This window comes from Pseudophryne corroboree, chromosome 3 (assembly GCF_028390025.1).
Source record: "Pseudophryne corroboree isolate aPseCor3 chromosome 3, aPseCor3.hap2, whole genome shotgun sequence".
In the NCBI taxonomy this organism is placed as follows: Eukaryota; Metazoa; Chordata; class Amphibia; order Anura; family Myobatrachidae; genus Pseudophryne; species Pseudophryne corroboree.
This window is the reverse complement of record NC_086446.1, coordinates 286,978,004-287,005,979: the sequence shown is the minus strand read 5'-3', so window position 1 is coordinate 287,005,979 and position 27,976 is coordinate 286,978,004. Positions and strand designations below refer to the sequence as shown.

Genomic DNA, 27,976 nt, shown 5'->3' with positions numbered 1-27,976 from the left:
AAACCAGCGAGAGTATCAGTCCATCAATGCACTCGATTGCTGGGGAAGATAGTGGCGGCCTATGATGCCATTCAATTTGGCAGATTCCATTCCAGAGTGTTTCAGTGGGACCTATTGGACAAGTGGTCCGGATCCCATCTGCACATGCACCGGAAAATAATCCTCCAAGACCAGAATCTCGCGCCTGTGATGCTGCACAGCTCTCACCTCCTAGAGGGGGACAGGTTCGGGATCCAGTACTGGATCCTAGTAACCACGGATGCGAGTCTCCGAGGCTGGGGAGCAGTCACACAGGGGGAAACCTTCCAGGGAAAATGGTCAAGCCAGGAAGTTTGTTTACACATAAACGTTCTAGAGTTAAGGGCCATTTACAATGGCCTTCTTCAAGCGGAACGTCTTCTTCGCAACCTGCCCGTCCTAATACAATCGGACAACATAACAGCAGTAGCGCACATAAACTGCCAGGGCGGAACAAAGAGCAGGGCGGCAATGGCGGAGGCCACAAAAGTTCTCAGCTGGGCGGAAAAACATACAAGCGCTCTGTCAGCAATCTTCATTCCGGTGGTGGACAACTGGGAAGCAGACTTCCTCAGCAGACACGATCTCCATCCAGGAGAGTGGGGTCTTCATCAAGAGATCTTCACAGAAGTGACAAGTCTTCGGGGAATTCCTCAAATAGACATGATGGTGTCTCGCCTCAACAAGAAACTTCAGAGATATTGTTCCAGGTTGAGGGACCCTCAAACAATAGCAGTGGACGCATTGGTGACACCATGGGTGTTTCAGTCGGTGTAAGTGTTCCCTCCGCTTCCACTCATTCCAAAGGTGCTAAAGATCATAAGTAGAGCAAAGGTTCAGGCGATCCTCATTGTTCCGGACTGGCCAAGGAGGGCTTGGTATCCAGATCTTCAGGTATTACTCATAAGAGATCCCTGGCCTCTTCCTTTACGAGAGGATCTGTTACAGCAGGGGCCGTGCGTGTACCACGACTTACCGCGGCCACGCTTGGCGGTTGAACGCTGGATCCTAGCCCGAAAGGGTATTCCCAGTGAAGTCATTCCCACACTTCTTCAGGCTAGAAAAGGAGTAACGTCTAAACATTATCACCGTATTTGGAGAAAATGTGTCTTGGGGGGTAATTCCAAGTTGATCGCAGCAGGATTTTTTTTTAGCAATTGGACAAAACCATGTGCACTGCAGGGGAGGCAGATATAACATGTGCAGAAAGAGTTAGATTTGGGTGGGTTATTTTGTTTCTGTGCAGGGTAAATACTGGCTGCTTTATTTTTACACTGCAAATTAGATTGCAGATTGAACACACCCCACCCAAATCTAACTCTCTCTGCACATGTTATATCTGCCTCCCCTGCAGTGCACATGGTTTTGCCCAATTGCTAACAAAAATCCTGCTGCGATCAACTTGGAATTAGCCCATTGGTGTGAATCCAAGAAGGCTCCTACGGAAGAATTTCAGCTAGGGCGTTTTCTCCATTTCCTGCAAGCAGGTGTGGATGCGGGCCTAAAGTTAGGCTCGATTTAAAGTACAAATTTCGGCCTTATCGGTTTTCTTTTAAAAACAATTGGCCTCCCTTCCAGAAGTTCAGACTTTCGTGAAAGGAGTTTTGCACATCCAACCTCCATTTGTGCCCCCAGTGGCACCATGGGATCTTAATGTGGTGTTGCATTTCCTTCAGTCACATTGGTTTGAACCTTTACAGAAGGTAGAGTTGAAATTTCTCACTTGGAAAGTGGTCATGCTATTGGCCTTAGCTTCCGCAAGGTGGGTGTCTGAGTTAGCGGTTTTATCTCACAAAAGTCCTTATTTCTCTAACGTCCTAGTGGATGCTGGGGACTCCGAAAGGACCATGGGGAATAGCGGCTCCGCAGGAGACTGGGCACAAAGTAAAAGCTTTAGGACTAGCTGGTGTGCACTGGCTCCTCCCCCTATGACCCTCCTCCAAGCCTCAGTTAAGATTTTGTGCCCGAACGAGAAGGGTGCAATCTAGGTGGCTCTCCTGAGCTGCTTAGAGTAAAAGTTTAAATAGGTTTTTTATTTTCAGTGAGACCTGCTGGCAACAGGCTCACTGCATCGAGGGACTAAGGGGAGAGAAACGAACTCGCCTGCGTGCAGAGTGGATTGGGTTTCTTAGGCTACTGGACATTAGCTCCAGAGGGACGATCACAGGCCCAGCCATGGATGGGTCCCGGAGCCGCGCCGCCGGCCCCCTTACAGATGCTGAAGCAAGAAGAGGTCCATAAATCGGCGGCAGAAGACTTTCCTGTCTTCATAAGGTAGCGCACAGCACTGCAGCTGTGCGCCATTGCTCTCAGCACACTTCACACTCCGGTCACTGAGGGTGCAGGACGCTGGGGGGGGGCGTCCTGGGAAGCAATGAATTTACCTTATTTGGCAAAAAATACATCACATATAGCTCCTGGGCTATATGGATGTATTTAACCCCTGCCAGTTTTCCAGAAAAAAGCGGGAGAAGAGCCCGCCGTGAAGGGGGCGGGGCCTATCTCCTCAGCACACAGCGCCATTTTTCCCACACAGCTACGCTGGTAGGAAGGCTCCCAGAATCTCCCCTGCATCCTGCAACTACAGAAACAGGGTAAAAAAGAGAGGGGGGCACTTATTTGGCAAAATAACAGATATAAGCAGCTATAAGGGATAGACACTTATTGTAAGGTTGTCCCTATACATATATAGCGCTCTGGTGTGTGCTGGCAAACTCTCCCTCTGTCTCCCCAAGGGGCTAAGTGGGTCCTGTCCTCTATCAGAGCATTCCCTGTGTGTGTGCTGTGTGTCGGTACGTTTGTGTCGACATGTATGAGGAGAAAAATGATGTGGAGACGGAGCAGAGTGTCTGTAACAGTGATGTCACCCCCTAGGGGGTCGACACCTGAGTGGATGTACTGTTGAAAATTACGTGACAGTGTCAGCTCTATATATAAAAAAAAAAAAAAACAGTGGTTGACATGAGACAGCCGGCTACTCAGCTTGTGCCTGTCCAGACGTCTCATAGGCCGTCAGGCAGATGGCAGATACAGACGCCGACACGGATACTGACTCCTGTGTCGACGGTGAAGAGACAACCGTGATTTCCAGTAGGGCCACACGTTACATGATTGAGACAATGGAAAATGTTTTATACATTTCTGATAATACGAGTACCACCAAAAAAGGGGTATTATGTTCGGTGAGGGAAAAACTACCTGTAGTTTTCCTGAATCTGAGAAATAAAATGAGGTGTGTGATGATGCGTGGGTTTCCCCCCGATAACAATTAATAATTTCTTAAAAAGTATTGGCTGCATACCCTTTCCCGCCAGAGGTTAGGATGCATTGGGAAACACCCCCTAGGGGGGATAAGGCGCTCACACGCTTGTAAGAACAAGGGCTCTACCCTCTCATGAGATGGCCGCCCTTAAGGATCCTGCTGATAGAAAGCAGGAGGGTATCCAAAAAAAGGTATTTACACACATACTGGTGTTATACTGCGACCAGCTATCGCCTCAGCCTGGAGGTGCAGTGCTGGGTTGGCTTGGTCGGATTCCCTGACTGGAAATATTGATATCCTAGATAAGGATAGTATATTATTGCCTATAGAGCATTTAAAAGATGCATTTCTATATATGCATGATGCACAGCGGAATAATTGCCGACTGGCATCAAGTATAAGTGCGTTGTCCAATTCTACCAGTAAAATGGTCAGGTGATGCGGATTCCAAACGGCATTTGGAAGTATTGCCTTTGAAAGGGGACATTTGGGGTCGGTCTTTTAGACCTGGTGGCCACGGCAACAGCTGGGAAATCCACGTTTGTACCCCAGGTCGCCTCTCAAAATAAGACGCCGTATTATCAGGCGCAGTCCTTTGTTGGCAAGCGGACAAAAGGTTCCTCTTTTCTGCTCGTGACAGAGGGAGAGAGAAAAGGCTGCAGAGATCAGCCAGTTCCCAGGAACAGAAACCCTTTCCCGCCTCTGCCAAGCCCTCAGTATGACGCTAGGGCTTTACAAGCTCAGGCACGGTGGGGGCCCGTTCTCAATGAATTTCAGTGCGCAGTGGGCTCACTCGCAAGTAGACCCCTGGATCCTTCAGGTAATATCTCAGGGGTACATATTGGAATTCGAGACGTCTCCCCCTCGCCGTTTCCAAAAGTCGACTTTACCGACGTCTCCCTCTGACAGGGAGGCAGTTTTGGAAGCCATTCACAAGCTGTATTCCCAGCAGGTGATAATCAAGGTACCCCTCCTGCAACAGGGAACGGGGTATTATTCCACACTGTTGTGGTACCGAAGCCAGACGGCTCGGTGAGACCGATTCTAAAATCTTTGAACACTTACATACAGAGGTTCAAATTCAAGATTGAGTCACTCAGAGCAGTGATTGCGAACCTGGAAGAAGGGGACTACATGATGTCTCGGGACATCAAGGATGCTTACCTTCATGTCAAAATTTACCCTTCTCACCAAGGGTACCTCAGGTTTATGGTACAGAACTGTCACTATCAGTTCAGACGCTGCCGTAGGGATGGTCCACGGCACCCCGGGTCTTTACCAAGGTAATGGCCGAAATGATGATATTCCTTCGAAGGGAGGGAATTTTAGTTATCCCTTACTTGGACGATTCCCTGATAAGGGTAAGATCCAGGGAACAGTTGGAGTAGCACTATCTCAGGTAGTGTTGCAGCAGCACGATTGGATTCTCAATATTCCAAAATCGCAGCTGGTTCCGACGACGTGTCTTCTGTTCCTAGGGATGATCCTGGACACAGTCCAGAAAAAGGTGTTTCTCCCGGAGGAGAAAGCCAGGGAGTTATCCGAGCTAGTCGGGAACCTCCTCAAACCGAGCCAAGTCTCAGTGCATCATTGCACAAGGGTTCTGGGTAAAATGGTGGCTTCCTACGAAGCAATTCCATTCGGCAGATTCCACGCAAGAACTTTCCAGTGGGACCTGCTGGACAAATGGTCCGGGTCGCATCTTCAGATGCATCAGCGGATAACCCTGTCACCAAGGACAAGGGTGTCCCTCCTGTGGTGGTTGCAGAGTGCTCATCTTCTAGAGGGCCGCAGATTCGGCATTCAGGACTTGGTCCTGGTAACCACGGATGCCAGCCTGCGAGGCTGGGGAGCAGTCACACAGGGAAGGAATATCCAGGACTTATGGTCAAGCCTGGAGACATCACTTCACATAAATATCCTGAAGCTAAGGGACATTTACAATGCTCTAAGCTTAGCAAGACCTCTGCTTCAAGGACAGCCGGTGTTGATCCAGTCGGACAACATCACGGCAGTCACCCACGTAAACAGACAGGGTGGCACAAGAAGCAGAAGGGCAATGACAGAAGCTGCAAGGATTCTTCGCTGGGCGGAAAATCATGGGATAGCACTGTCAGCAGTATTCATTCCGGGAGTGGACAACTGGGAAGCAGACTTCCTCAGCACGACCTCCACCCGGGAGAGTGGGGACTTCACCCAGAAGTCTTCCACATGATTATAAACCGGAGTTCCCAGCATCCACTAGGACGTTAGAGAAAATAAGAATTTACTTACCGATAATTCTATTTCTCATAGTCCGTAGTGGATGCTGGGCGCCCATCCCAAGTGCGGATTGTCTGCATTACTTGTACATAGTTATTGTTACAAAAATCGGGTTATTGTTGTTGTGAGCCATCTTTTCAGAGGCTCCTTCTGTTGTCATGCTGTTAACTGGGTTCAGATCACAAGTTGTACGGTGTGATTGGTGTGGCTGGTAATGAGTCTTACCCGGGATTCAAAATCCTTCCTTATTGTGTACGCTCGTCCGGGCACAGTATCCTAACTGAGGCTTGGAGGAGGGTCATAGGGGGAGGAGCCAGTGCACACCAGCTAGTCCTAAAGCTTTTACTTTGTGCCCAGTCTCCTGCGGAGCCGCTATTCCCCATGGTCCTTTCGGAGTCCCCAGCATCCACTACGGACTATGAGAAATAGAATTATCGGTAAGTAAATTCTTATTTTAATCTTCCATGAAGATAGAGCGGAGTTGAGGACTCGTCAACAATTTCTGCCGAAGGTGGTTTCATCGTTCCACGTGAACTAGCCTATTGTGGTACCGGTGACTACTGACGCCTTCGTGGAGTCAAAATCTCTTGATGTTGTCAGGGCCTTAAAGATTTATGTCACCAGAACGGCTCAACTTAGGAAAACGGAAGCTCTGTTTGTCCTGTATGCTGCCAACAAGATTGGGATGCCTGCTTCCAAGCAGACTTTTGCGCGCTGGATCTGTAATACGATTCAGCATGCTCATTCTACGGCTGGATTGCCGTTACCGAAATCGGTGAATGCCCACTCTACCAGAAAGGTGGGCTCATCCTGGGTGGCTGCCCGGGGGGTCTCGGCATTACAACTCTGCCGAGCAGCTACTTGGTCGGGTTCAAACACTTTTTTGCGAAATTTTACAAGTTTAATACCCTGGCCGAGGAGCACCTCATGTTTGGTCAATCGGTGCTGCAGAGTCATCCGCACTCTCCCGCCCATTCTAGAGCTTTGGTATAAACCCCATGGTTCTTGAAGTGTCCCCAGCATCCTCTAGGACGTATGAGAAAATAGGATTTTATTACCTACCGGTAAATAATTTTCTCTTAGTCCGTAGAGGATGCTGGGCGCCCGTCCCAGTGCGGACTCTATCTGCAGTTATTTGTTATTAGTTATGTTTACACAGAGGTTGTGTTTCTGTTATAGTCAGCCTGTTGCTGACATGGTTCATGCCGTTAACTGGAATTCTGTTAAATGCCATGTTGTACGGCGTGTTTGTGGTGTGAGCTGGTATGTATCTCACCTTAGTTTAACAGTAAATCCTTTTCCTCGAAATGTCCGTCTCCCTGGGCACAGTTCCTATAACTGGAGTCTGGAGGAGGGGCATAGAGGGAGGAGCCAGTTCACGCCCCTTAAAAGACTTAAAGTGCCCATGTCTCCTGCGGATCCCGTCTATACCCCATGGTTCTTGAAGTGTCCCCAGCATCCTCTACGGGCTAAGAGAAAAGGATTTACCTGTAGGTATTAAAATCCTATTTTCATATAACTATACATTAAGATACCAGTGTTCGCAAATACGCGCTATAGCGCGTATTTTACCCTGATCTGTGGTCCGGGGACTCACTTTTCTAAACTGTGTGGGTCCGCTCCGCTGAAGCTGTTCATCTTGTTTAAGCTTCCTGTATCTTGTTTAAGTCCTCTTCCCCCCCCCTTCCCCCCGGACAGAGAGTGAGGACTGCTTCTTCCCCCCCCCCCCCCCCCGATCACCTGCTGCAGCTTCAAGGGAGCCGGACAGAGAGTGAGGACGGCCCCCCCCCCCCTCCTTCCCGCCGATCACCCGCTGCAGCTTCACGGGAGCCGGACAGAGAGCAAGGACGGCTCTGCGGCGCGCTACACACTGTGCTGTGGGGAAGTTGAACGCCGGTGACCGCGGACTGTGCGTGCTGTGCGGAAGGGTGAGCTGGACTTGCGGTGGCGGCTGGGGGGTTGTTCATATCGGTGGGATGGGGGCTGCATGGCGCCGGCAAACAGGTGTTAAACGCAACATTTTTGTGGTATGGAGTGGGGGTGAGGCGAGAGGGTGACAGTGCTGCTGGTCTCTGCAGCATACAGGACCCTTGATACAACCACTGGATTCGAGTCATGCTGCCTGTAATTTATGTGCTGACTGATCAACTTCAGTGACACTCACTGTTCTGGCTGCCTTTGTTGGTTACTGCTGGTTGCTGTTGGTTACTGCTGGTTGCCGCTGGTTACTGTAAAGGCAGCCAGCACAGTGTCACTGAAGTTGATCAGTCAGCACATAAATTACAGGCAGCATGACTCAAATCCATTGGTTGTACCAAGTGTCCGAAGTCGTCGGTCAGGATGTTGGCATTTAGTATACCGACACCAGCATCCCGATCGCAGCAAAGCCGACAAGAGTGACGAGTGCAGAGGGTACCCTAACCTCCCACCCCTAACCCTCCGTTTCCCGCAGCCTAAACCTAACCCACCCCCTTAGTGCCTAACACTTATACCCCCTCTCTGCAGCCTAACCTATCCTCCCCAACACCATATCCTAACCCCCCCCCCCCCCTTCCCACCCGCACGCTAAACCAGTGGCGGCAGTGCATACTTCCCTTCAGGATCCTGACTGTCAGGATATCGTTGCCGGGATCCTGATCTCCTCGGGATGCCAGCGTTGGTATTGTGGCGGCTGTCAGGATTCCGGCATCGGTATTACTGTTGCTGGGATCCCGACAGCCAGGATCCTGAATGCATACTTCCGATATGATAACAGCCCAGCAGCATTGTCACCCTCCCTCCCCCACAACACTTTTGTAGTGTCTAAATCCAGTCTGGGGCTCTATTATAGCGGCACCATAAACCCATTACATATAGAAAATGTATTATTTAATAATGTTGTCCTGTTTTTTAATCATATAATTGTTAAGTGCTCTACCTGGCGCAATGTGCATAACGTGCTCTGCCTGGCGCAATGTGAATAACGTGCTCTGCCTGGCGCAATGTGTATAACGTGCTCTACCTGGCGCAATATGTATAACGTGCTCTACCTGGTGCAATGTGTGGCGCAATGTGTATAACGTGCTCTACCTGGTGCAATGTGTATAACGTGCTCTACCTGGTGCAACGTGTGGCGCAATGTGTATAACGTGCTCTGCCTGGCGCAATGTGTATAACGTGCTCTCCTTGGCTCAGTGTGTATAGGAGGTTCTACCTGGTGCAATGTGTATAAGCGGCACTACTGTGTGGAATAATGTGAATTGGTACTGTTATGTGACCACGCCCCTTCCCCACAAAGCTACGCCCCTAAAAAATTCCAGCGCGCCTTCGGCGCGCACTGTCGCAGTTTTCAGTGTCGATGCAGGAGAACCAATTCTCTTTCTGCCACAAGGTCACCAAAATGTCTAATTACATCTAAAGTGCGGGGTGTCCTGTATGCTACACAGCCCAGCAGCATCGTCACCCCATCCTCCCCCTTGCACCCCTTTTGTAGTGTCCAAATCAAGTTTGTGTTTTTATATTTGAATCATTAATAAGACTAATTAAAACCTTCATTCCGATGGGACCCAGAAAAGGACAGGTAGGACCCCAATTTTTAAAAGTGAGGGGTCCCTGGGACCCACTTTTTTTTGGTCTCAGCGCGATCACTGGATACCAATAATTTCAGTTCTGGGGCCCCATATTCAAGTTTAAGGAGTCTATTCATGAAGCAGTTAAGAGTGGAGAAGTTGCCCATGGCAAACAATCGGCTTTCAAGTATTATTTATCAAGTGCATGCTATAAAATTATTTGTAGCAGCTGATTAATTGCCATGGGCAAGTTCTCCGCTGGCAGACTTTTCCCCTCTTTTTCACTGCTTCATGAACAGACTCCTATGTCTATTAAGCAGTTCTCGTTGGAGTACTCAGTTGGGATCACTATTTTTTCTTATCTATTTGTGCCACGTCAGAGGCTTATGCTAAATTTGCAGGAACATGCTGTTTCTGGGCCTAATTCAGGAAGGATTGCAAATTCTGCTAATTAGTGAATTTGCAATCCTTTGGAGCGCATGCTGAGGGCCGCCCATCGCTGGGCAAGGCCGCCCAACATGCTGACCGGAGCCTCCCCCCGTTGAACAAGCAGAAATTGTGAATGCATCACAATTTCTGCTTGTTAGCAGAACCTAAGGAATTCTCCTACCGGTGCAGCTTAGCTGCGCCTGCAGGAGGCCAGTCGCCATCTTCCTGATTGTGGCGGCTGAGTGTGACATCACGCAATTGCTGTGATCACGCCACCTTTGGCCACCTCCGCCCCCCTTTTCGCGCCGCAACGCCCCTGCAACCCTCCGTCTCCTCCCTTGAAACGGAGTGTTGCTCGCCCCCGCCAGCCCACGACCACCTCTGCCTGATTGACAGGCAGAGGTGATCGCATTTTATGCGCCCCCTGCATGAAATGCGGGCGCATGCGCAGGATGGGCGCTGCACATGTGCCCGCATATTTTTCTCAAAAATTGCGGTTGGATTGCTTACTGCGATCCAACCTGAATTAGGCCCTCTATTCCAAATACTGGGGGTTTCCTTTCCTGTGCACAGTATGTTTACTGCTTTCAGTTTGCAGTCAGACAGGATTGTTTCTTTTTATTTAAAGGCCCATACACACTAGAAGATATGAAAGATGAAAGATATTAGTGAACAATTTCCCTTGAGCTCCCAGGTATAGATCATAAAATATATTGTGCGTACACACTGAACTATTTTATGAAAGACAAAATATATTGGTTAAATCTACACCTCATTTAAATAAAGTGTTGGCATTAAAACATGCATGCACAACATTGCTGGGCAGTGGGCGCATGTATTAAGGGCCCTACACACTTGCCGATGTGTGCGACCAATATGAACAATCTCGTTCAGTAATGAACGAGAAATTGTTCATATTGCTCAGTGTGTAGGCACCAACGATGACCGATGCGCAGCCCGCAGTCGTTCAACGTTAGTTATGGGTCGTTTGTGCCTGCAAGCCAATAGGGACAATATTGTCCATATTAGCAGGCAGGGCTATGGGGTGACGTCAGAGAGTGAAGTTGCCCTCGTCACTCCCCCTTCCCTTACAGCCGGGTAGGCCACTGGGCACCTTGGCGGCAAATCGGCAAGTGTGTACAGCCCAAACATGCATGCACAACATTGCTGGTAGTGGGTGCATGCATGTTTTTACATTGCTGGGCAGTAGGTGCATGCTTTTTTTTAAAATTGCTGGGCAGCGGGTGCATGCATGTTTTTAAACATGCATGCACAACATTGGTGGGCAGTGGGGTGGGTACATAAAATTAATATTGTACATTGGTGGCCAGTGGAGAGAGATAGATATATATATATATATATATATATATATATATATATATATATATATATATATATAAATATAGAGCTAGCCAGTGATTAGTGTGTGAGGAGCGCACCTGTCACGCTGCTCTCTCGCTGGCTGGACGGAGCGGGGCAGGTGCAGCTGGCTGGATGGAGCAGGGCGGGAGAGGCAGGCTGGATGGAACAGAGTGGGGCAGGAGAGGCAGGCTGGATGGAACGGAGTGGGGCAGGAGAGGCAGGCTGGATGGAATGGCTGGCTGAACGGAGTGGAGCGGGAGAGGCAGGCTGGACAGAGCGGCGGGGCAGTGAGGTGTGGGAAGTGTCCGGGGAGTGGCAATTCAGTCAATATCTGTCATGTCGTCTGTAGCCCATACACACGGAACGAGTGGGCAAACGACATGAGCAATATTGACTGGATTGAGCTGCATGTTTGTATGATCACGATTGTCGTTAATGATGTGCGGGAGCGTGCATTGTTAACGATATTGAGCATACACACTAGAAGATATTTTGAAAGATATCGTTTAGAAAGGGGTTTCTGTACAATATCTTCTAGTGTGTATGGGGCTTAACTCTCAAATGGAATAACGCTGGGAGAGAGTACCTGGAGCTATTCTATTAAACACAATGTTAAGTCTGAGAATGCCAGTTCTCATGCCTTCAACATGGTGTTTTAGTCGCGAGAACTGTCATTCTCCACCTTATCTGCCAGGCCGATGCTGTTTCTGGTGCGCTAGGGGCAGAAAACAGCATTGTGCCATGAGTTTTGTCGGATTTCTGCATGCACCCCAGAAAGGGTGCGAGAAGAAATCCTCCGGCATAACATCATACTGAATTGAATAGCTCCGGGAGCTTCCTCCCTGCGCTATTTAATTTGCGTTGCATTGAATTGACCCCAAAGTGCTGCCTAATTACTTTTGCCGTAATTTCAGCAGCCTTTAGTCTGCCATTCACAATTACTGCCTTAGGACAGTGTGATCTGTTCTCCTTTTTGCTCACCGGCTCCTGCTCTGAACGGAGAAAGTGGTTCATGACCCTCCTATACTGGGAGGAAAGTAGCTTGGTCACTGCCCTTTGGATGCTGGTAGATGGCTCTCAACACATTCTCCACCATCTCTGCAATTGCTGCTATCGATCTTCCTTCCGTTCAGTCAGCGGGAACACCGCCACACAGTGCAGATAATAGCGCTGCTTCACCCCTTGCGCTGTGTCCTCCTAAGATGGCTGCCGTCCAACTGAGAACAGTCTCGGCACCCGGCTGTTAACTGTCCCCAGCGCATGCCAGCTACAGCACATATGTCCTTAACCGTTTCCCTGCTGCAAGTCACAGAGCATTCAGCCAGGCTGCATTTTGTAAGGTCGGGTGGGGGAAGAGCACATAAGTCACTTAAATGTCTGTGGCAGCTCTGATAGAGTGCCACACAAGTGCTGTTTAGATTATTTCCTCAAATAAAGTATTTTGGTCTTTATAGTTGTTTTTATCTTGGTGGTTTCTTGTGTACACACAGACAAATGTGTAAGATTTTGACTCTAATGGCCTATACACACGGTGAGATTCGGGCTATGCCCGATTCTCACTATGCTACAGGGGCTAGGTCGGCACATAGTCAGTATCGCAAGCACACTCATTATGTGCTTGCGATACTGACTATGTGCGGTTTTGGCTGTCAATTTTGACTATCTATTTTATAGAGATAGTCAAAATTGACTTGCCTGCACAGTCCATCTATTCTTGCGGTATCCCGACCGCGCATTGGCATCGAATCGGGATCGCAAGGTGACTTTCACCTTGCGATCTGCACTAACTTTTCTTACGATTTTGACTATATAGTTAAAATCGTAAGAAAAAATCTCACCGTGTGTACACACCATAATGGCGTGTACACACGGTGAGATAAATCTGTAAGATTTTGACTACATAGTCAAAATCTTAAGGAAAGTTAGTGCATATCTCAAGGTGTTGGCAGCTTGTGGTACAGATTCGATCTCCATGCACACTCCCGTGGGGTCGGTATCGTAAGGCTAGATAAACTGTGTAGGCAAGTCAATCTCGACTATCTGGGGGGAATTCAATTGTTTTTGCAGGCAGCTGTCATTGCCGGGAGCCCGACAGAGCAGTTCAGTTGTTGCTCCGTTTGGTCGCGAACAGATGCCAGCGCCGGCATTTCAGCTCGCACACCCCGCAGGTGGAGAGCTGAAATGTGCGAAAAAAGTGATCCGTTTGAGTGCTCAAACTGCACTTTTGTCTTGTGCTCAAAAGTTTAGTTGCCTTTAGCTGCTTTACACGGCTAAATGTGACACTTAGCAACCTGTAACAACCTCATCCACAGGCGGGATGTAATGGCGTTCGGGATCGCCGGAGGTGTGGGATGCTGACTGATCTATGGTTCTGCCTTGTAAGTGATTGTCTCGGACACTGTTGCATCCACTGCATGTAACAACAGTAAATTGTGTACAGTACAACTGATTTTTATTTTTTTTAAAGACGTTACAGAAAAAATGGTTTGTGTAATATATATTTGGAAATGCAGTCATCTGCCCCCCTTGGAGGACAGCACAAAGGAAAGCAGGATTGATTTTCTGGGTTTGCTGTGTGACACACAAGAGATGAGACTTTCTTCTTAGGGAAAAGCTAGACTTGTTAAACAATCTAGTAAGCTGTCTTTTGACTCTGAGAGAGATGTCCTGGGAAAGATGGTTTCGGCATTCGAGGCCATGCAGTTTCCACTGCTTCATTCAAGGACGTTGAGCTCAAACTCTTTTTTGAAATGTGGCCAGTCACACTATCCTCTGGCTACACAACTAATACTTGCCTCTAAGAACACGTTTGTTGAAGGTTGACAATCTTAGTAAGGTCTGTCCATTTGCCATTGGCACCAGGGTCCATGTCTGTTGATATTCATTAATGTTTCCAGTATCTCTGGACTCCAGCAGAACTTCCAAACACCATTCTGGAATTAAGGGTGGTGCTTAAATGTTCAGGGACACCTTCTGTTGTGGAGTAAACCTTTTTAAGGGTTCAGTGTTACAATGACTCCCAGTGGTATACACTCCACATCCACTCCATTAAGGCTACACAAAAAGCTGCCTTGCAGTTAAAGAAATAAGCAGGGTTATGTACTGGACATGATCCTGCACTCATTCCAGCTTTGGAAAACTGTAAGTCTGACTACTCAGTAGGCACATTATGCACCCTGGTGAATAGTCCCTTCAACCAGACATCTTCCAATAGATTGTGGAGAAATGGAGTAATCAGATAGCCAAATGATGACATCCCAGTTGAGCCAAAAGGTGGAGTGGTTTTGCTCAAGGGCCTGGGAGCCAAAGGCTGCCTGGAACACTTATAGGTTCCACCCGATTTATCAGTTTCTTCTGCGCATTCTAAAAACCATGAAGGGAAAAGGGTTCTTGGTGCAGTTGGTGGCACCAGACTGGCCAAGATGGTCATGGTACACAGACTTCAAAATGTAGGTAGGTCTGTTGTGGCATATTCCTCTGAGGATCTGTTATCTGAGTGACCATTTTATCAGGGCTTCGTGTGGCTGGCTTTAAAACTATGGCAAATGTGGAGTTTCTCTCATCCATTGCATTCTCTAAATTTTCTGTAAACCGTAAGAAAGTTAAATGTTTCTGAGGGTGGTGATGTTTTTTTTTTCCATTAGTCTTGTGGTTGTCTGGTTCTGTACTATGGAGAATGGATAGATGAATAAATAGCCGCCTCACACGATAGGGATACAGAGTGGGGAGGAGTTTAAGAAGTATGAATCTATTTAAAGTGCAAAAGTCTTAAGAGTCAATATAGGGTCCCAGGGTCCAGTGTCGTAACCCCCCGCCCCCCCCCTGCATTGAATCCTGTGAGAAGTAGTTAACGCAGTGTTTAGTTCAGTTTTTTCTTGTACAGCATGATTTAGTGTAGGATACATAGGGGGTAATTCAGGTCTGATCGCTGCTGTGTGTTTTCGCACAGCGGGCGATCAGAGCTGAACTGCACATGCACCCGCTATGCACCCACGCATCGCACAACAGCGACAGACTTCAGCGCCTAGCCACGGGATGGTGCGAAAAATCAAACGCACCGGCGTTCCAAGGAGATTGACAGGAAGAGGCCATTCTGGATTGTAACTGACAGTTTTCCAGGAGTGTCCGGAAAAACGCAGGCAAGATCAGACTTTTTCAAGGAGGGTGTCTGATGTCGGCTCCGGCCCCGATCAGCAGGATTCCATCGAACATGAAGAGTAAGTCCTGGGCTGCGCAGAGACTGCACAAACTGATTTTTGTGCGATTCTGCTAAAGAAGCGATCGCACACTTGCACATCGCTTTCCCCCCTCCCGTTGTAGGCGGTGACTATCTGTTCGCAGGGCTACAAAAAATGCATCCCAGCGATCTGATCTGAATTACCCCTATAATTTCCCAACCAAATATGAGCTTGGCTACACAATCCTGTGTTATTTTCACAGTTTAAATCTTATACTGACACAGACGCGGTTGTTCTTTGAAATAAACCCACTATTGGACTATAATATATGGCAAAGTCTGTGTTTGGTACTTGTTTTGTTTGACCAATCCATTTGCTGAAGGCCAATACATGTCACACTGTTTCATATGGCTGTTTTACTCATCACTCAATTTGTCAACTTTGTATATATATTTTTTAAATCAATACATCTATTATAAACTATACCTCCTACCTACCTTATTTTATTTTTTATACGCTTGCTGAAGAGTGTGCCATACATTACCTGCCATGTAAAAAAATTCTCTTTAGAAGGTAAGCTCGTTCTTGTCGTGTGGAAGTCGTCCACTTCCCCTCTCCTACAAGCCCTTAACTGGCTCCCTTTCCCTTTCAGAATCAATTTCAAGCTTCTCACACTCACAAAGCCCTCACCCACTCCTCTCTCATTTACATCTTTGACCTCATCTCCCTTTACAGTCCCACCCGTCCTCTTCGCTCTGCTAATGCACGCCGACTCTCCTCCCTACTGATCACTTCCTACCACTCCTACCTCCAAGATTTTCACGCGCTGCTCCCTTTCTCTGGAATTCTCTACCTCTCTACAAAACTTCAAACGGGCTCTCAAGACCCACTTCTTCACCAAACCCAGTCAAATCTCATCCTAACCCTGTGTACCCCGTCTGTGTCGCCCCGTTTGTCTACCCCTCCCCTTTAGAATGTAAGCTCTCAGGAGTAGGGCCCTCTTCCCTTATGTGCTTATCCTTTTTTTACTTTCATAATCTTCAACTGCACCAAATTCCGTGGTCTTCTGCCACCTTATACTTATGTCAGTGTCATCTGCTGATGTAGTTATGTTTATCTTCCCTGTACTTGTCCTATATTGGAGTATATTAAATTGATGTCGGATCCTTTCCGATGGAAAGGATCCGACATCTGAGTATTCAAAGAGCGGCCAAATCAGACCGGATTTGGCCGCTCACGACAATGCTAATCCGACTTTTATTAAAGTCGGATTGACAATGTCGGAAACGGGGCCAAAATCTATCGGATTTGGCCGCCGCTTCTGACAAAACAAGTGAATTGGCGGTTATTCCGCCGATCCACGTGTTTTCCGACAAGTCAGAATTTCCGACTTGTCCGAAAATCTGAGAGGGCATTGAATGGTTTGGAACCCCTTCCGACCTAAAAAAGTCGGAAACTGCCTTCTTTCTGACAAGATGGCAGTTACCGACAAGAATTGGATACACACTATTGTCTTCAACTGTAAGTTGCTGTTTTCCTGTTTTGATTATTTGTTTATGTACTCTGTAATTGGGTGCTGCGGAACCCTTGTGGCACCATATAAATAAAGGATAATAACAATAATCGTTCTGCAAGTTTACCCTCTGGTGTATGGTAAAATGAGCAAAATAGTTGCGTATAGGCAGGGGCTAGAATTTACAAAGTGATTGTTCATAGTGTGAAAATTAGTTTACTTATCCTTTAAATACTTTTGAGTATAAATTTGGGTGACTTTAGGTTTTTTGAGTTGGTATAATATTTTACTGTATAGTTTAATGATGTTAATAAGGAAACAATTGTGTTTTTCCTTTCACAGTTACCATGAGTTATGCAGAGAAGCCTGAGGAGATCACCAAGGACGAATGGATGGAAAAGTTAAACAACTTACACATCCAGAGGGCAGACATGAATCGTCTCATCATGAACTACTTGGTAACAGGTTCGTGCTACACGCATGTAGCATATCTTTTTTTCATTTGTGTCCTGCGAAACATACTCAAGCTGTGCTTGCTATAGCAACGCCTCCTTTAATTGCTTTGATTGGCCACAGACCTCACTTATTTACTTTGATTATTTGTGCATACTATAGTGAATTATACATTTGTTAGACATAGTTTTGTTATCCTTTATTCCAAGCTGCGTGACTTACAGTAAGTTGGGATCTTGTTACCTACCTGCTATGTCCTCTGTTTTATCCATTCTTAAATTAGCCAAAACTCCAATTATGTCCTGTTTCTCATGCAGTTTGTCACTGAGTCATAACCAGAACTAGTGTATTATCACAGCAATAGTACACCTCTGTTAGATTGCCAGAAAGGATCTGAGAGGAGTCGGAAGGATTCTGGGAAAGAAAAAGTACAGACACTCCTTATAGTACTAGAAGATGAACACTGCAAGCTGTCTTAAGAAGTGTACACGCTACAAGATATAAAGTCAAATCCCCAAAGGGAGGGGAAAGAAAGAAGAAATCAGTTATTTGTGCGGTGCACACAACCCAATATCTACTATATTAAAATTAATTTCTTTATTGATAATTCGTTAAAATCCCTATATTGTTCGCACATATAGGCAAAAAATGCCACATTCAATGTTTTATTGTATATATATATAATTGAAATAATTTTTACAGACTAGTATTGTCCTTAATTAAGAATCAAGCGAAGTAATAAAAGATAGTAAGGAAGGTGAAAAAGAATGAAAATAAGTGAATAAAGATTAAAAACAAAGCTAGTGTGTCGAGTGCATTTTGTATTTGTATTGTAAGGTAATCCTAATATGCGTGGACCGTACTAATTCCTGCTATGTTATACTTAAAACAAACGTTCTCACTAGGAGATCTGTGGGTAATTGAATCCAATAAGATTCATTGATAAGTATACATAAATTTATAGATAACTATAGCAGAAAGTAAATGCTGTGTTTAAATAATTATTGGGGATTCCATAAGATCCTACCCTTGGGATATTGCATATTATGCCTGCATGGTTAAATTACTGAAAATAATTTATTATGTACTTTATTATTGTACAACAATTATATATGAGGTGAGATCCAAATCTTTTAATGTGACAACTGGAATTCTTACACTGCCCACATCTTGTGTTATATCGGCACAGTTGCCTAGAAAGTACTGGCAATATAGACTGTAAATCTGCTGAATGATATTATTGATATAATAATATCACAAGTTGTTAAACCACCATATTATGTTTTCCACAAGATCTGCAGCTCAAAAGAACCTAGGTATGGTCAATTAATTCAGTATTGAGATCTCTATTTAAATGAACCCATATATGCATTTAGCATTAGACATATAGGATTATTAATCACTGCAGCTGCACCGCATAATTCAGAGTATCATAACGGTTATTTCATATATGGTAACCTCATATGTTATAAAGTTGAGTAGGCATATTTAATATACCATTAGGTATCCACTCTAATGGTTCTTATTTAGTACAACACGTCAGTGGAATATCAGCAAGGAGAGTTCTTAATTTCTTTAGCTACTGCCATGAAATTGGCAGTGCCGTTATTGATTTCTTATTCCTAACAGTCACATGTGGTTTACAGCAAGACGGGCAGTTGCAGTAGGTGCCTTTGTAATCAAATTAATGCTTTCTACTGCTAATATTACGCAGTTAACAGTATCCTTATTAGGATCTCTATTCACATGAACCCATATGTTTATGTATTAAGCATAAAGCAAATAGAATTATTAACTACTGCAGCTGCTCCCGCTAATAGTATCTTCACGAATGTTTCGTATGTAGTAACCTCATATGTTATAGAGCTGAATCAGCATATTTAATATATTCACTCTAATGGTTCCTAACTAATACAACACGCCAGTGGGATGTCAGCAAAGGAAGTTATTAATTCCTATAGCTACTGCCGTGAGATTGGCAGTGCCGTCATAGATTTCTTATTGCTAACAATCACATATAATTTACAGCAAGACGGGCGGCTGCACCGCTCGTCTGGAACGCTGTCTAAGGCTAATTATAGCAATACCCCTAAATACGGTGCACACATATGTTAATAGGACATTTTTTCAAATATTTATACTTTGCACATCAGACACATTAGCTTAAGGCCAATGCACATTTCGCTCATAGGCTTCCTCAGGGCACTATAGTAATCAGCGCCCGCCGGACGTGACATATTTATAGGAGCCGCAAATGAAAACGGACCAATAGCTCCCTGGATTTGTGTTTTTTAAAAAGGGAAAACGTTACTTCTCATTAGCCATGTAGACTCCTCTTTGCATTGATCTTAAACGGCAGCACCTGCTATCTATCAGACGGAATAATAGGATTGCATTGTGAGTCCTATACTTTTAAAATAAACTGATCGTTCACCCTCCAAAAACGAAAGGACATGGAAATTAGATTAATTAAGATATAATAGTCTCCAAATGTGGATATATCGTTCTATGTATACTGTCATATATCCATCTATGTTCAAATACATAAACATATAGTTATCAATATATACAAATGTAATTTTAGGTATAAAATCTGAAACTCTGTGCATGTGATCTGTTTGCTTCAATTAAATAAACCTCTATATTGTCACACATACTGATGTTATGACATCGATTTTTTTATTTTTATGTTAAATAAGCTCTTGATCCCCTAACATTTAAGCTGGTGATCCTATATGTGGGGATCACTACAAGATAGATCCAATAGTTACAATAGACCTTTAAATAATACGTTCCAGATCCCATATATAGTTCCTATACTGTGGGATCTCAAAATCTCATTTTCAAATAATGTGTCACACCTCAGGAAATAAAATATATCAAGTATATGAATTCGGACTATAGAAGCAAATCGTACAATCCCTACATATATGATCCATATAGGGCTTTATGTATAGGTTGACTGTTATAGTTAATTCTGTGAAACGTGCTAATGAGCAGCAAGAGTGAATACAAAGTGACCTAAATGTGATAAATCGTGAAAAAATCCAAATGCAATAATAACACCCACACAGTGATTATGAATGCCGCTCATAATTATTCCTGCCGTGATAATACATGTGATTTATATACATATATTGATGGCTTCAAATCATTATTGGTGATAACCTTCAAGACTTTACAGTTAAAACTAACCGTTATTAAGTGATCTTAACCTTTGTGATATTCACGTGAGTTAAATCCACGTATTATAATAGAAACTCAAGTGTCCTATGAATATAATGTGGTGTTCAGTGCGAGAGTGTATGTCTTCCTACATAACCAAATCCTATGTTTTATAAAAAGAAACCTTTTTGTGGTATATACATGTACTTTTAAACTGTAGTATACATATATACTTTTAGACCATAACATGTTTATAAAGGTCCAAGAGGTCATTAATTGTTAACTGTAATTCTATGTGTATCAAATAAGATCAATTCAGTGATATTAGTGCTATACATAACTATTAGGGTTTCTACTTCACATGCAATCCGTACGATAGACCGTAAACATATATGGTCCGATATTGATCATAATCTGCTGCAAATGTACTGATTAGTGATATATTTATGGTTCATTCATGGTCATGTTCGTTAGTAGGGAATCAGACCCTACATCATATAGATAGAGTTCCTAAAGGGTAGGTAAACCTCATTATACCTCCTCGTGACTACATTTCATAATGATGTAATCCGTACTAGATATAAATAGTCAAGTCCGTCGACCTCCGTTCCTATATCATTCACTCATCTAGTTAGTTTGCAAAATTAAATACCATAACTGATCATTCCCACATAAATGTGTATTTTCCAAATGCATAGTAATTATCATTTAAAGTGCATAAAGATAACACAGATTAATCCCCAAATATATGGTTCTTATTATATTATAGAGGTTCTGATTTATGACAGCTTAAATCATGTTATATTTCCCTTTATCATGATTGTAACATTCTATATGTATTTTGAGCAACGTATGGCTAGTTCGCATCTTGTAGATCCACCAAACGGTAAGTACCTGTAATCTATGAGTTAGTATGTTATATGATAGGGATCCAGATTTGGACAAATTATCCTTATTTGTAAGTAAATATATTACATGAACAGGATCTAAATTAGGAGAGGTAAGTATTCATAATTTATACGGTAGTGCATTGCACAGAGGAAATCTGATTTTAGTTAAAATACGATGTCCCATTCCTAGCTGGACAAATATCTTCTTATGTATCTATATTGATGCTATGGATTATTTCGCTCATATACTACAGTAAGAATAATTCTCATCCATGATGATATATGAGAGTGGGATGTCCAGAGCACCCTTTTCACAGTAATATTGAGAAGGCATCCAATCTGGACGGGACTTCGGACTACACTGTAAATGTACCTTACCTATTATTATGACCCAGTCTCTTGATATTCAATGATCTTACAGTTAGGTCACAATCAGAACAGGACTCCAGATTACACTGTAAGTATACCTTGTCTGTTATTATGACCCAGTCTTTTGATATTCAATGATCTTACAGTAGGGTCACAGTATAGGAATCCGTTAAACTATACTGGCCTTTGTGCCATCTAAAGGAGATATCATATAAATGCTGAGTAATGTATCTCCTCATTGAGTCCCGAAGGAGTTAGAGTGTCCAGCAGAAAAATATATCTGGACTCTTTTTTTAGGAGTTCTTTCACGATGTTTCCTCCTCTAATCCCTAACTCAATATGCTCCAGTCCGTATATTTTCATCTTTTTATGGTCACTCTCATGGAATTGCAAGAAGTGTCTTGCTACACTAGTAAGTTTTTTTAAATTATTCAGATCTCTTTGTGCATTCTTGATATTATATGCATGCTCTAGAATACGTTTTTTGAACAATCTTTTCGTCATTCCAATGTACTTGTATTTACATGGACATGTAAGGCAATAAATTACTCCTTGTGTGGAGCAATTGATGAAACTATTGATGATACTTACCTCTCCTAATTTAGATCCTGTTCATGTAATATATTTACTTACAAATAAGGATAATTTGTCCAAATCTGGATCCCTATCATATAACATACTAACTCATAGATTACAGGTACTTACCGTTTGGTGGATCTACAAGATGCGAACTAGCCATACGTTGCTCAAAATACATATAGAATGTTACAATCATGATAAAGGGAAATATAACATGATTTAAGCTGTCATAAATCAGAACCTCTATAATATAATAAGAACCATATATTTGGGGATTAATCTGTGTTATCTTTATGCACTTTAAATGATAATTACTATGCATTTGGAAAATACACATTTATGTGGGAATGATCAGTTATGGTATTTAATTTTGCAAACTGTAACTAGATGAGTGAATGATATAGGAACGGAGGTCGACGGACTTGACTATTTATATCTAGTACGGATTACATCATTATGAAATGTAGTCACAAGGAGGTATAATGAGGTTTACCTACCCTTTAGGAACTCTATCTATATGATGTAGGGTCTGATTCCCTACTAACGAACATGACCATGAATGAACCATAAATATATCACTAATCAGTACATTTGCAGCAGATTATGATCAATATCGGACCATATATGTTTACGGTCTATCGTACGGATTGCATGTGAAGTAGAAACCCTAATAGTTATGTATAGCACTAATATCACTGAATTGATCTTATTTGATACACATAGAATTACAGTTAACAATTAATGACATCTTGGACCTTTATAAACATGTTATGGTCTAAAAGTATATATGTATACTACAGTTTAAAAGTACATGTATATACCACAAAAAGGTTTCTTTTTATAAAACATAGGATTTGGTTATGTAGGAAGACATACACTCTCGCACTGAACACCACATTATATTCATAGGACACTTGAGTTTCTATTATAATACGTGGATTTAACTCACGTGAATATCACAAAGGTTAAGATCACTTAATAACGGTTAGTTTTAACTGTAAAGTCTTGAAGGTTATCACCAATAATGATTTGAAGCCATCAATATATGTATATAAATCACATGTATTATCACGGCAGGAATAATTATGAGCGGCATTCATAATCACTGTGTGGGTGTTATTATTGCATTTGGATTTTTTCACGATTTATCACATTTAGGTCACTTTGTATTCACTCTTGCTGCTCATTAGCACGTTTCACAGAATTAACTATAACACTGTCAACCTATACATAAAGCCCTATATGGATCATATATGTAGGGATTGTACGATTTGCTTCTATAGTCCGAATTCATATACTTGATATATTTTATTTCCTGAGGTGTGACACATTATTTGAAAATGAGATTTTGAGATCCCACAGTATAGGAACTATATATGGGATCTGGAACGTATTATTTAAAGGTCTATTGTAACTATTGGATCTATCTTGTAGTGATCCCCAGCTTAAATGTTAAGGGATCAAGAGCTTATTTAACATAAAAATAAAAAATCGATGTCATAACATCAGTATGTGTGACAATATAGAGGTTTATTTAATTGAAGCAAACAGATCACATGCACAGAGTTTCAGATTTTATACCTAAAATTACATTTGTATATATTGATAACTATATGTTTATGTATTTGAACATAGATGGATATATGACAGTATACATAGAACGATATATCCACATTTGGAGACTATTATATCTTAATTAATCTAATTTCCATGTCCTTTCGTTTTTGGAGGGTGAACGATCAGTTTATTTTAAAAGTATAGGACTCACAATGCAATCCTATTATTCCGTCTGATAGATAGCAGGTGCTGCCGTTTAAGATCAATGCAAAGAGGAGTCTACATGGCTAATGAGAAGTAACGTTTTCCCTTTTTAAAAAACACAAATCCAGGGAGCTATTGGTCCGTTTTCATTTGCGGCTCCTATAAATATGTCACGTCCGGCGGGCGCTGATTACTATAGTGCCCTGAGGAAGCCTATGAGCGAAATGTGCATTGGCCTTAAGCTAATGTGTCTGATGTGCAAAGTATAAATATTTGAAAAAATGTCCTATTAACATATGTGTGCACCGTATTTAGGGGTATTGCTATAATTAGCCTTAGACAGCGTTCCAGACGAGCGGTGCAGCCGCCCGTCTTGCTGTAAATTATATGTGATTGTTAGCAATAAGAAATCTATGACGGCACTGCCAATCTCACGGCAGTAGCTATAGGAATTAATAACTTCCTTTGCTGACATCCCACTGGCGTGTTGTATTAGTTAGGAACCATTAGAGTGAATATATTAAATATGCTGATTCAGCTCTATAACATATGAGGTTACTACATACGAAACATTCGTGAAGATACTATTAGCGGGAGCAGCTGCAGTAGTTAATAATTCTATTTGCTTTATGCTTAATACATAAACATATGGGTTCATGTGAATAGAGATCCTAATAAGGATACTGTTAACTGCGTAATATTAGCAGTAGAAAGCATTAATTTGATTACAAAGGCACCTACTGCAACTGCCCGTCTTGCTGTAAACCACATGTGACTGTTAGGAATAAGAAATCAATAACGGCACTGCCAATTTCATGGCAGTAGCTAAAGAAATTAAGAACTCTCCTTGCTGATATTCCACTGACGTGTTGTACTAAATAAGAACCATTAGAGTGGATACCTAATGGTATATTAAATATGCCTACTCAGCTTTATAACATATGAGGTTACCATATATGAAATAACCGTTATGATACTCTGAATTATGCGGTGCAGCTGCAGTGATTAATAATCCTATATGTCTAATGCTAAATGCATATATGGGTTCATTTAAATAGAGATCTCAATACTGAATTAATTGACCATACCTAGGTTCTTTTGAGCTGCAGATCTTGTGGAAAACATAATATGGTGGTTTAACAACTTGTGATATTATTATATCAATAATATCATTCAGCAGATTTACAGTCTATATTGCCAGTACTTTCTAGGCAACTGTGCCGATATAACACAAGATGTGGGCAGTGTAAGAATTCCAGTTGTCACATTAAAAGATTTGGATCTCACCTCATATATAATTGTTGTACAATAATAAAGTACATAATAAATTATTTTCAGTAATTTAACCATGCAGGCATAATATGCAATATCCCAAGGGTAGGATCTTATGGAATCCCCAATAATTATTTAAACACAGCATTTACTTTCTGCTATAGTTATCTATAAATTTATGTATACTTATCAATGAATCTTATTGGATTCAATTACCCACAGATCTCCTAGTGAGAACGTTTGTTTTAAGTATAACATAGCAGGAATTAGTACGGTCCACGCATATTAGGATTACTTTACAATACAAATACAAAATGCACTCGACACACTAGCTTTGTTTTTAATCTTTATTCACTTATTTTCTCTATCGTCCTAGTGGATGCTGGGGTTCCTGAAAGGACCATGGGGAATAGCGGCTCCGCAGGAGACAGGGCACAAAAAGTAAAGCTTTAGGATCAGGTGGTGTGCACTGGCTCCTCCCCCTATGACCCTCCTCCAAGCCTCAGTTAGATTTTTGTGCCCGGCCGAGAAGGGTGCAATCTAGTTGGCTCTCCTAAAGAGCTGCTTAGAAAAGTTTAGCTTAGGTTTTTTATTTTACAGTGAGTCCTGCTGGCAACAGGATCACTGCAACGAGGGACTTAGGGGAGAAGAAGTGAACTCACCTGCGTGCAGGATGGATTGGCTTCTTTGGCTACTGGACATTAGCTCCAGAGGGACGATCACAGGTACAGCCTGGATGGTCACCGGAGCCTCGCCGCCGGCCCCCTTGCAGATGCTGAAACGAGAAGAGGTCCAGAATCGGCGGCAGAAGACTCCTCAGTCTTCTTAAGGTAGCGCACAGCACTGCAGCTGTGCGCCATTTCCTCTCAGCACACTTCACACGGCAGTCACTGAGGGTGCAGGGCGCTGGGAGGGGGGCGCCCTGGGAGGCAAATGAAAACCTTTTTTGGCTAAAAATACCTCACATATAGCCTCCGGGGGCTATATGGAGATATTTAACCCCTGCCAGAATCCATTAAAGAGCGGGAGACGAGCCCGCCGAAAAAGGGGCGGGGCCTATCTCCTCAGCACACAGCGCCATTTTCCCTCACAGAAAGGCTGGAGGGAAGGCTCCCAGGCTCTCCCCTGCACTGCACTACAGAAACAGGGTTAAAACAGAGAGGGGGGGCACTAATTTGGCGTTAGAAATATATAAAAGATGCTATAAGGGAAAACACTTATATAAGGTTGTCCCTATATAATTATAGCGTTTTTGGTGTGTGCTGGCAAACTCTCCCTCTGTCTCTCCAAAGGGCTAGTGGGTCCTGTCCTCTATCAGAGCATTCCCTGTGTGTGTGCTGTGTGTCGGTACGTGTGTGTCGACATGTATGAGGACGATGTTGGTGAGGAGGCGGAGCAATTGCCTGTAATGGTGATGTCACTCTCTAGGGAGTCGACACCGGGATGGATGGCTTATTTAGGGAATTACGTGATAATGTCAACACGCTGCAAGGTCGGTTGACGACATGAGACGGCCGACAAACAATTAGTACCGGTCCAGACGTCTCAGAAACACCGTCAGGGGTTTTAAAACGCCCGTTTACTTTAGTCGGTCGACACAGACACGGACACTGAATCCAGTGTCGACGGTGAATAAACAAACGTATTCCTTATTAGGGCCACACGTTAAGGGCAATGAAGGAGGTGTTACATATTTCTGATACTACAAGTACCACAAAAGAGGGTATTATGTGGGATGTGAAAAAACTACCGTAGTTTTTCCTGAATCAGATAAATTAAATGAAGTGTGTGATGATGCGTGGGTTCCCCCCGATAGAAAATTATGGGCGGTATACCCTTTCCCGCCAGAAGTTAGGGCGCGTTGGGAAACACCCCTTAGGGTGGATAAGGCGCTCACACGCTTATCAAAACAAGTGGCGGTACCGTCTATAGATAGGGCCGTCCTCAAGGAGCCAGCTGACAGGAGGCTGGAAAATATCATAAAAAGTATATACACACATACTGGTGTTCTACTGCGACCAGCGATCGCCTCAGCCTGGATGTGCAGAGCTGGGGTGGCTTGGTCGGATTCCCTGACTAAAAATATTGATACCCTTGACAGGGACAGTATTTTATTGACTATAGAGCATTTAAAGGATGCATTTTCTATATATGCGAGATGCACAGAGGGATATTTGCACTCTGGCATCAAGAGTAAGTGCGATGTCCATATCTGCCAGAAGATGTTTATGGACACGACAGTGGTCAGGTGATGCAGATTCCAAACGGCACAAAGGTGTATTGCCGTATAAAGGAAGAGGAGTTATTTGGGGTCGGTCCATCGGACCTGGTGGCCACGGCAACTGCTGGAAAATCCACCGTTTTTACCCTAAGTCACATCTCTGCAGAAAAAGACACCGTCTTTTCAGCCTCAGTCCTTTCGTCCCTATAAGAGTCATATCTGCCCAGGGATAGAGGAAAGGGAAGAAGACTGCAGCAGGCAGCCCATTCCCAGGAACAGAAGCGTTCCACCGCTTCTGCCAAGCTCTCAGCATGACGCTGGGACCGTACAGGACCCCTGGATCCTACATGTAGTATCCCAGGGGTACAGATTGGAATGTCGAGACGTTTCCCCTTCGCAGGCTCCTGAAGTCTGGTTTACCAAGGTCTCCCTCCGACAAGGAGGCAGTATGGGAAACAATTCACAAGCTGTATTCCCAGCAGGTGATAATCAAATTACCCCTCCTACAACAAGAAAAGGGGTATTATTCCACATTATATTGTGGTACTGAAGCCAGAAGGCTAGGTGAGACCTATTCTAAATCTAAAAAAAATTTTGAACACTTACAAAGGTTCAAATCAAGATGGAGTCACTCAGAGCAGTGATAACGAACCAGGAAGAAGGGGACTATATAGTGTCCCGAGACATCAGGGAT

At 43.6% G+C, this 27,976-nt stretch overlaps 1 protein-coding gene across 7 annotated transcripts in view; it reads left to right on the top strand.

Moving 5' to 3' along the window:
* Positions 1-27,976, top strand: part of GID8 (GID complex subunit 8 homolog) — a 98,262-nt gene that overhangs the window by 18,052 nt on the left and 52,234 nt on the right. For 4 of the 7 annotated variants that reach the window (XM_063959267.1, XM_063959268.1, XM_063959266.1 and 1 more), the window contains exon 2: positions 16,915-17,030. In XM_063959267.1, coding sequence (XP_063815337.1) covers positions 16,961-17,030 — 70 coding nt within the window. In that variant the 5' untranslated portion in view covers positions 16,915-16,960. Of the gene's footprint in view, positions 1-16,914; positions 17,038-27,976 lie in introns of all 7 variants that reach the window. The other 3 variants (XM_063959262.1, XM_063959264.1, XM_063959263.1) reach the window with 1 other exon arrangement.